The sequence below is a fragment of the Belonocnema kinseyi genome, chromosome 6, assembly GCF_010883055.1.
Source record: "Belonocnema kinseyi isolate 2016_QV_RU_SX_M_011 chromosome 6, B_treatae_v1, whole genome shotgun sequence".
NCBI classification, from domain to species: domain Eukaryota; kingdom Metazoa; phylum Arthropoda; class Insecta; order Hymenoptera; family Cynipidae; genus Belonocnema; species Belonocnema kinseyi.
The window spans coordinates 125,710,803-125,721,903 of record NC_046662.1 but is presented as its reverse complement, the minus strand read 5'-3'; the positions used below and the strand labels follow the sequence as shown (position 1 = coordinate 125,721,903).

The window sequence follows — 11,101 nt, the reverse complement described above, 5'->3', positions numbered from 1 at the left end:
GCCATTATGTCGCAAAGCAGCTTTTAAAATTCTTGTCGAAGAATCTATAAACAGACGCCGGCCACTAGCTTCATACTTAACGCACTCCAATTATTTATTAGACCTTGAATATCGTTGCAATATAACAAATTCAATTCATTGAAAAAATTTTTCCTAAATGAGCGATCTCGATTTCGGTAGAAAAATATATGAGTTCCAGGAGCTAGAACCCCTTTTGCTTTAAATCTAGATGATTTCAATATTTTCCGCATCTATATGCGAAGAATCTGCATTAGTCGACATCTCAGTTTCTCTCATATCATGGTCAATAGTGATGAGGACAGGAAGAGTCTTGAAAATGGCAAGGCACGCGCCTTCATTTCTGCAATGAAGTTAGCTGACGTGTAATGAAACAAACTAATCTTATAAATTCGACGTCATGAAGTCGGTCGTGCCGAATTGTGAGAGCTGTTAAAGTTACTTACATTCATTTTTTATAAGGTGTAACGTTAGGTTTTCTAATATTTCAAATGATTCTACTAACTGAGTCGTAGATTCAGTTGCTGCTCAAATATTCGTCTTTAAAATGAAATATGATTTTCAAACGGTGACAGGAAATCTCTCCAAACTTTTTTTACCACTTTCTCCTTTCATTCATTCTTTTACTCTATTTCTTTCACGTTATTGAAACGGTCACCTTTCCCGATTGTACTTTTCCACTCATATTCGTACTAGTTTTTACCCTTTAAACTAATCCTCCTTGGTTCATTGATTAATTCATCATTTTAATTAATATTTGCAGAGCAGGGACAGAGCGTGGGTAGAGGACCCACCAGAGAGGATAAAATACATTGCCCAGTATTCGAATGCAACAGAAGAAGAACAAGGAGCCGGAACATACATTTTTGTCGCTCTTTCTTGTGTTTTTGTATCTGCGGTCTTAGGTTGTATATATGAAGTTCTACGAAGTGCGCGAAAAAACAAAAAGAAGAAAAGAGCCCGCTCGGGTTCTACAAATTCTCAAAGGTGGCAATCGCCATACAGTGACTCAGTTATGGGATCAGGTGGAGTTAAAAGTGTTGGTTTCAAACCTGTCACCGAAGACGATAAGAGACCAAATGGTACTCACAAAACTGTTTCTAAGGACTACAAGCCTGTACCAAACTCTGATTTAAAAGCAGATATGATCAATGATAAGAAAGGTTATGTCAAAGGTACATCAGAACTTTTGTAAACTTTTATGTTTAAGAACAGTACTATAATCCCAAACCTTAATTTCTCCTGCGAGACGATTCTTGTTAATGAGAAACTTTATCAACATTTATTCTCTTTATATTAAGGGTAAAGTCTACATTTAATAAAAAATTAACAATGAGTCTCTAAACCTTGATGATATTTATTAATTAGATCGCAAAGTAACTTTAAATTATTTATTATTGCAGCAGAGGATGAGCCTGAGATGAAGGAACTACTAGGGGTAAATACAGGCCTTGCCTCTAAACCTTCGAAGCCAAACCCATTTGTAAAAATTTTTCTTTCTTTCAACTAGACATGCTTGCATGGCTTGTTGGATCGCATTCTAAAATAAAACTTTCTAAGTATTATTTCTAATTTTGCAAAAGCCGATATACTTAAAGAAAATTGAACAATTTAGAGTCATCGTCCTCGGTTCTCTTGTACTTATTTCTTAATTTATTTTTATATACAGAAGAATTTTATGAAGACAGGGATAAGCACAGCAGCAGAAATCTTCTGGCGCTGGTTAGGCCGAGATGAACGTCTAGTATCAAATCTGGCGCAGATTAGAGGGTCCAAATTGGGGCTGGTCAGCTCTGTAGTACTTTTGTAAAATATACAACTAGTCTCTCCAGCCAGTTGCTAGACAGCACCTAGTTATTGGCTATTTGGAAAGTCCAGTCAGAGGTAAATAAATGAATATTAACTAAATAAATAGTACATAGTATATGATAAACTAATGGTAAATAATATTTTAATACTAAATAATAAGTAAATTACTAAACAATATTTTATTTTATTCTAGAACCTTGTTGTCAAAAATTGTATGCCACACTACACAAAGTTTTAATTAGCAAACAAATTTTCATACAAAAAATTATAATTATTTAACGTATTGATAGTTCTTAAAACATCCTAACCTACTTATTATATATGAGGCTACAAAAAAATATTCACAGAAAATTCTGTAGCACCGAAAATCGAACCCTAACCGCCTATGTTTATGACAGCGCGCGCTACCACTTGACTTCCTAATAATAATAGAATTTATTGCTAACTGTTTCAGCAACATTTATTTGAAACTATAAGAATACTATGTTGTGCAAATTTGGAAAATAGCGAGAAGAAATTAGCTCATTAACACTTATAATCTGTTATGATCTTAAAGGCTGACCAGTGACGGACCTGGTCCGAATTAGACTGTCAAGACAATAATAAACAAAAATTATTTTAATATTCTTAAATTCTTATTTTATATCATTTTAAACACCCTTACAATCTTTCTAAAATAATGAAAAATATTTTGCCTGATCCAAAATCAAACTGCCAGGAAGTTTTTTAAAATTTTATATAGGCGCACTTGAATATGTAAGAGTACTTAGTGGTCCCACAATAGTAAATTCAAATTAGCTGAAAAATGGCTATTTTCCAAAACAAATTAGAAGTAGGAAGAATTTTGTCTGAAAAAGTTTGGCTGGACGTCCTTTTAAGGACTTTGTTTTTAAAGCATAAAATTAGAGAAAAAATGAGCGTTCAGCAAAAACCCTACGATAAATAGTTTACGAAATATGAATTTGTTAGTTTAACATAGTGCGTTTTTCAGGAAAGACAAGGCGATGATAAATTTTCATTTTTGCTAAAAAAATTAAAACGAGTTTTAGCTCTTTGAATCTCCATTTGGAAAGTGCCAAGTTATTTTTTACGATTAAATAAAAATATAGTCGACCTATCAAGAAATTCAAAAGTTTCATTAAAAAATGTTTTTTTACTTTATAAATCTTTTTTCGGTGTACAAATTTTGTTAATTAATTTTGTTTTCTTACATTGCGTCGTTTTTCCAATATATTGCATTTTTTATTTTTAATGTAACTTTTCACAATTAGAACAAAAACTATACACATCTTATCAAGAAATTATAAATTACAAATATGTAGCTCTTTTTCGGGTAAAAAACTTTTGCCTAGTTCTTCTTTTTCATTAGTTTTGTCATTCGCCCAATTTTTTATTTTATTTAAAAAATTTTTTACGAATAAAACAAAAACTAAGTTATATCAATACATCATTTTCCCTTTCGGGGTAGGCGTGACTCACGAGGGGAGGAATGGAAAATTGTGGGCTTATCAGGATCCAAGGTCTTTTGTTTCAAGCGTTATTCACTAAACTGACACTCTATATATATTTTATTTTTCACCATACTTCTCTGTTCTGGAATACCTCTCTAGCTTCCTTCACGTCCCTGCATGTTTTGGTGCAAGCCCTTGTGTTGGCATGGCTTCTTATGCCTCTTTGAATAAGGCTCTCATTTGCATATTCCAACCTCACTTATACATTTTTCATTCTTTCAACATGCCCAAACCATTTAAAAGAATTTCTTTCACATATTTAAACTATTTTCTCCTCTAAACCACATTCTTCGAGGATTATGTTATTGTTCACATTGTCCATTAGTGTTTTCCCGCATATCACGCACACGAATTTCACGTTAATCGCGTTAATTTTACTCTTATCCTTTTCGTGATAGGTTCACGTCTCGCTATCGTATAGTAAAATCGGTTTAAATATTGAATTCTGTATAGCTCTTTTAGTTTTGTGTGATATTTATTTACTTCTGAGAATGGACCCTGCTCTACCGATAACCTTTTTAGCTTCCTTTATGTGTCTGCCTAATTACCCATATATCTTTTCATCACTTGTGAATAGGCTACCAAGCTATATGTACTTATCAACTTGTTCTATTCTCTCATCAAATGGCAATGACAATCAAATGAATATCTTTCATATTGATTTCTCACCTCTTCCTTCAAACATTAGAATTTTTGTTTTATTTACGTTTATTTTAAGGCCCGTTTACTATATGCTTGTGGTCAGTTTAATCAACATTCTTTCCAAGTCTTCAACTGACTTTGCCATAACAACCTTATCATCTGCGAAAGCTAACCCAAGCACCATCGCTATTTGGAGATCCACACCTTCTTTGTCAACGAGTACCATTCTTAGACACTTGTCGATGAATACAATAAATACACATCAGGGCATGACGCATGCTTGTCTAACGCCTTGCATTATATCAAACATGTGGCTTAGTTTCCTAGTTAATCTTACACTCGCTTTGCTGCCAGCATAGATGTTTTTACTGCCTGTAGGAGCAATCGATTAACTTTGTGCTATTTTAGGGCTTCCCAAAGTTTACTCATATCAACCTCATCAAAACGCTTTTTGTAGACAAAAAAGGCACAGAAAAATTTTTTCTTACTCTCAAACTTTTTTGTGTGATCAGTCTTAAGCTGACTATTTGATTTGAACATGATCTTCCGGGCATGAATCCATTTTGGACTTGTCCTATATTTACTGCTGTTATTTTCAACATCCTACGAATAAGTATTGTTAAGTCTATTTTACTGACGGTACTCAATAAGCTTATCCGTTAACAATCATTGCAATCTTTTATCTCCCTTTTCTTTTTACATTAGTATAATAATCGTTTTTTTAGTTATCTGGGACTTCTTCGATCTCGATACATAAGTTTATCAATTCGCACAATCTGCGAAGAATGTACTCGCTAAGGTGCTCATACATAGACTTTCTCCATTTAGTTTTCTATTGCATCGTGTTCTACATCGCAGTTGTGGTGCCCTATGCTTCACTTCCCAATAATTCCATAAAAGTATCTCAAATAGTCTAGTATCCCTTCTGTATCAAATAGAATTGCATCTTTGCCATTTCTCATATTAACAAACTCTGTACACACTTTACTCGCACTCCCAACAATGACATCTTCGATTATAGCCGATTCGCTCTCTATATTTTATTGTATATTAGCGCCTTCCAAGTTGTCTCTTCTATCCGTTCGTTTATCGTATTCTCAAAATCAATTCTCACTTCTGGTTTCCTTAATTTCTCAATCTTGATTTGTGTTTGTTTCGTTTTTTGTTGTTTTATTTCTTCTTAATCCCTTACCCAAGTTTAATTTTGAGAATAGTAGGTAATGATCAGTATTGTATTCAGAGCCTATCATGAGCCTTGTATCTTTTACTAACTCTCTTATGTTAGTCTTTCATCCGTAATAACAAAGTCAATTAGACTGAGGCTATTCATTTTTTTCCTAAACCAAGTATTTGTAATAAATAAAGCCTTTTCTAAGCACAATCTAACTAAGTTGTTTTCGTTTTCATTTGTCATTCAATCCCCAAAATTACCTAGTAGCATATATGTATCTAGATCTTGGATGCCCACCCATCCATTTATATCTCCTAGCAGAATAATATTTTCACCGTAATCGCAACTACTTATTGTATCATTTAAAGTATCCCAGAAGGTGTATTTTACATCTTTTGGTTCACTATTAACTAGGGCGTAACTCAGTAGTAAACCGACACCTTGACTACCGTTTGATTCATTATATATTTCTGACCATATTGTAAATCCGACTTTTAACAACCCATTTTCTATGTTTTCACTTACGCATCCCTTTTTCTTTGTTTCAAGTACACCTATTTTGCTTACGTGCCCAGTTTCTCATAATTCTCTTACATTAAGATCCTGCAGCCCTCTAGAATTCCAAACATGTACACTTCAAAAATTGCACAAAATTCGACCATTGCCTTTGCCGTTTACATGCCCTTCGTCAATCAAAGTGTTAGTCCATTTCGAAGATAATTTATTCTTTGTATTATTTATTGGTTGAATTTTACACCCAACTACCATCTTCATGCGAAAAAATATATTTTTTGATTCAAAATAATGTCCAAAATTAGCTGGTTGGTGTTTTATTCTGAGAAGGTCACCAAACTTAAGCAGCATTGATTAGTGTTGTATTACACACACATAAACACATACTTTAATCAATTATTAAAAAGAGTTGAACAACCACTTCAGGGTCCCACTGGGAGCTATTTTCATCTAAAAATAACAGGGCCTTCTAGTAGAACCATGGTTAATCACATCTATGAGCACGTCTCACAGCCGTGCGATGGGTGGTCACAAAAGCAACCCAAGGATAAAAGCTTTTTGCATCCATCTCTTAAGGGGGTCACCCCGTGTGACGGCCCGTTTTTTACGTCTTCTTTACATTTTTTTTTGACAAACGATAACAATATAATGCATCTGGCGCTACTCCGATAAAACATAAAACGGCTTATTTTATGTGTTTTGTTCGATTATTTTCTTACGAAAAAAAGGCTTAGATTTTTTAATTATCCTTGTTTAGGCGGCACGTACACATCTGCTGAATCTACCCTACAAATTTCAAAGCAATCGGTCGAATCGATTTTAAGATATCATGCAGGCCAATTCGAGAAAAGTGCACTTAAAAGTTCAAAAACGATTTAAACAATAAAGTACACCCAGTTGTTCTAACAGCTATAACTTTCCAATGACTTCGAATATTGAAATATCACTTCACCACCATATTCTACACATGTGTAAAAATACATTTAGGCAAAAAAATCGATTTTTTTCGACCGGACGCACTAACCAAGAGACACGAAACAATTCTATTTTCGCAACTCCAAGAGCACCGACCACTAGGACAATTACTTTAACTGAATATTTTTGGTGCAGTCGTTGCAGCTATCCTTTTCGAAGCGTTCAGCAAGGCAGGGTCGCCCTCATGGTCTGCAAAAAGCAAAAATTTTCTCCTTTGACAAGGACTGTCTTTTTGCATTTCTGTAAATGTTTCCGTGCATTTTCTTATCAAGTACCTGTTGACATTACTTTTTTTATGTTGGCTCTTAGAAGTGAAGCATCTAGATAGAGTAATGTACTTTCTTCACTTATGATGTTAAAATGCATGCCAAGGGTCTCGGCTGCCTGCTCTACTGCTTTCTGATACAATCTAATCTTTACTCAGAAAAATGCAGTTATAAAGACATGAGAGATTCAGAGGTCTGCGTTTGTCTTGAAGGTGTGATATATATTTATAGTCGCGAAACAGTCGAATTAATATGCAAGCTCCAATGAATATGCATGATCTTACATGTGGTAAAATAAAGGGATGTAAGCGCATTCTTTGTCCATTGAACCATCTCAAACGAGTAGAGAAAAAGAAGGATGGCAAGAATGTTATTTGCACCGAAAGATTTGAAAATCAAATCTTTCGAAGAATATGCTATGATTAGTGGCGTCACAAAGGTATTCAGCAGAATTTTGTAATGCGAGAGATAGGGGCAGAAGTCTACTGCAAAAAAAGCAGAGGGTTCATGGTATCAACCTGAAAAACGCCGCACAGAAAGGTGACGTTATTCGTATTCACCCGAAAATATTTAGATGAGATAGCAAATCTTGCTTTCAAAAGGGGCATCAATACCAATGTGCATCTCACTGTGCCTGAATGAACCTCCAAACTATCCAACAGAAAAATGACAAGTCTTAGAGATTTAATCGAGAGCTTTCGGACATCAATCCAGGCCATTAGAAGGACGCGCTAATGAGCTACTTTGCAGACGCACCTGCCAATTAGCTCGTTCTTTTGGCAGCCTGCTAACCTTTTTTCAAGCCATGTTCTTTGCAGATTTCTCTCCACACAGGCTCAATCTTCTAACAATCCTTTTTTTGAGGACAGCTTAAAAGATCTTATAAAGTATGTGTAAGCAAGTTATTAGCCTGTAATTCTCTGCCTTGGAAAAGTTGCTTATTTCGGTAGGAGTATAGTGCGTCCTAACACCAGCCACTGCGGAATAGGCGTATCCGACTTTAAATATGAGGTGAGTATGCCGTCAACATTTTAGTGTGTGGAAGTAAACTTATTTCACGAGATATTCTTGATAGCATCTGGTCCTACAACAAAAAAGTTCTTTCTTGCCCTAAGTGATTTTTTCACCTCTTTAGATGATATTATATGTATCTTCTTTCAACTCCAGTGTTCTTGGGATCTTTTATACTTCTCTCTAAATAGTTTAAACCTCGTTGGGCTTGAGTGGAATTGTGGCAGGATCAAGGTGAACGCTGAAGAGGCGCGATTGGTCAGCAAGAAACTGTCAATTCTCCTTGAATTATCTCTCCATCTTCTGTATTCTCCTCGTTGTCACAGGTGACACCCGTATTTCGACAAAAATGAACTGCCTAATTTGTCAGAAGTTTTGACTTATTCAGTGTGTGATTGAAGATCCTCAATTCTTGAACCAATTCTCGAACACTTTCCGTGAATGTTCTACCAGATTTTATTTAATCAATCACACGCTGAACACGTGACGCATTCTGTCTTTCCCATCCAATCTTGTTATTCAGTTCACAAAAGAATCTCTTCATCTTTTAATTCATCTTGGGTTTAAGCCATCGATTTGAATCAGCTAAAACTCTCGCTGCACCATAAACTGGAAAATTTATGGTCAAGGGGTAGAACTCTTCCCAGATATCCTCACTAGTCGAGGCTTCCATTTAAGTCAGGTCTTAGGGCTCAGGATGAACCTACATGTCAATGTGCCTCCATGTCCTGAAATTGCTATGATCTCTCAGAAGGTGCCTCCTTTCCGCGGTTGGTCTCAATATCGCTTCCTCATCTTTGTCTGTAGCTTGTTTAAGCAGCTGAATATCTGGTTATTCCCGTCATCAGAGAGAGTGCATACGCGCCATAAAACCTCCGTGAACAGGGATAATGCTGGAATCGTAGCAGTCTAGTAAGTCATCCTCGAGTAGACTCTTCTACTCAATATGAGCGTTCCGCCGGTTCGTCGTCGTGTTCTCATCTACATTATTTTCAGCAACCTGACCTCTAGGGTAGTCGGCACTGTTTTCTGACCCATTGTCGGGTGGCTTGCTCGTTTATTCGGTTTGAATCGCATGCACAGCAGTTTGATGGTTTCGTAGTGTCATTGTTGTTGCTACGAGAAACTACGAAGAGGATTCGTCCACCCTTGTGGACACCGTGTGCAAGAATAAGGCTGTATACTCTGAAAGTAAACGGCACCCAATCCCAGCGAAAAGCTGTAAAATTTCAGCCATAACCACTTCTCACGACCTTAAGATTGGTGGTTACAGTCTGGAAGGAATCCATACGACGTTTCGGCATTCCCAAGCACTCTTAGGATACGAAGCGACCCAATGACGATTGCCTTTTGAATTTTTTCAGGAAGTGTTGTAACATATTTTTGACACTCAAGGATTCTTTTTAGGCTACTAACCAGTGAAAGCTTGGCACCTCTAAGAGCGCCGAAAATTCGATAACGAACATGGTTCGCTTCTCAAAGTAAAGGAGAACTATGTCAGGCCCCGAGTATACAACACAAACAATATTCGAGAACATAAAGTTCTCGACAATTAAACATATTATGGCATATGCCGTAAGACTGGCAGGGATGATAGACGCGCCCTGCAGCTATCATCGAGAATGTCTTGGTTCAAAATCTGGTGTTTCAGCAGCCTCCTTCGTTGCTTTGTACAGAAACGATACTACACGGAGAGAACAAACCGGCTGTGGTCACCGTGACTCACGGTGCTGATGCACGTGATGCGATAAAAGGTCTGGAAATGCGCACAAAGCACGTTTAGTCTTAACTGAGCTTCACGCACATAATGGTCGTGCAGCAGTCGCATGATCGTTTTGAAGCACTCGTGTGGTCACCTTGAACACATCACTTTACAATATTTGGAGCATTTCCAAGAACTGCTAGAGATAGTGGACATAATGTGAGGCAAGAGAGAAGTGAGCTTATTGTGTCGCCCTGAAAGACACCTCTCTGAAAGGTGACCTTATTAGTTGTCAAACGATTTTTTCTAGATGAGATAGTAAATTTGGTTTGCCAAAGCGGCATTAATCTCTCTATGCGCTTTACGATGTGCGGATGAACCTTTGAGCTCTTCAAAGGAAGATAATAAGTCTGTGGGAGGGTAACTCGAAAGCTTTTTATGTGAAAATAAAATTATTTTGAAAACGTTGTGGAGTGTTTCAAAGTTTTCTCTTGATGTACAAATTAAAAGAGAAAATTTTAAACAGAACCTTTAGCGTGCCCTGAGCCTTAACCCATACCACAATTTTAGTGTTATTACTCTGCCATTTAACTCCGTTACTTATCCTATTGAAAAGTGACACCCTTTGTGCACAGTACTTATACTTGATACTTTTTTTCTGAGTACAAGATTGACCCCAAGTTATGATCGGCAGTAGATAGTTTTAAAATAAGAAAAACTGTACGAGGCATATCCAGAAAGTAAGTGTACTGAGGTTCTTACGGTGCGAGGAAACTTTCTTGTTGACCAGGTGGCCACACTGCCGTTTAGCTTAACTCCTCTCCTTGAATACGAGACCAAAACGAGGCCAGTATGTGGGTAACTGTGGACACAAGAACATTTCTTGTGACATATGTTTATTGAATCTTCCGCCAATTGCGAAATCCGCGCCTTCATTCGCTATCTTGTTGTGAATAGTTCAAAATTGCTTATGGTGTAGCAACTGTAAATCGTACGAGTGTGTTTAAGTTGCGTCACGACTTTAAAAACTGCCATACTTTAAGCCAAAAAATGCATAACCACCGTTTCAGCCAAATAAATCATGGCATCCATGTTCTGTGACTACACAGACATAATTGTTGTTGAATTTTTGCCTTAAGGAGGCCACCAACGCTGCAAGATATTATAAGACTCTAAAAACATTAAGGAGGGCGATTGAGAATAAAAGGAGGGGCATGTTGGTAAAGGGAGTCTGCCTGTTGCACGAAAATGCCAGACCTTACACGGCCAACGTCACGAAGCAATTTTTGGACTCATTCAGATGGGATGTTTTGAACCATACCGTGCATTCCTACGATCTAGCGCATTTAGAATTTCGTCTTTTCACTTCCCTGAAGATGCACAGCGATAGAATAAAATTTTTAACGGACGAGGAAGTGAAGGGGCACGTCGAGAAGTGGGGAAAGGAAGTGGCGGGAGCGTTCTTTGAGGTAGGCAAACAAAA

At 36.7% G+C, this 11,101-nt stretch overlaps 1 protein-coding gene across 1 annotated transcript in view; it reads left to right on the top strand.

Moving 5' to 3' along the window:
- LOC117174188 overlaps window positions 1-11,101 on the top strand; it is a 1,286,801-nt gene that overhangs the window by 1,102,066 nt on the left and 173,634 nt on the right. The window contains exons 28-29 of the mRNA XM_033363042.1: window positions 782-1,193; window positions 1,422-1,501. Of these exons, the coding sequence (XP_033218933.1) occupies window positions 782-1,193; window positions 1,422-1,501 (492 nt within the window). The remainder of the gene's footprint in view (window positions 1-781; window positions 1,194-1,421; window positions 1,502-11,101) is intronic.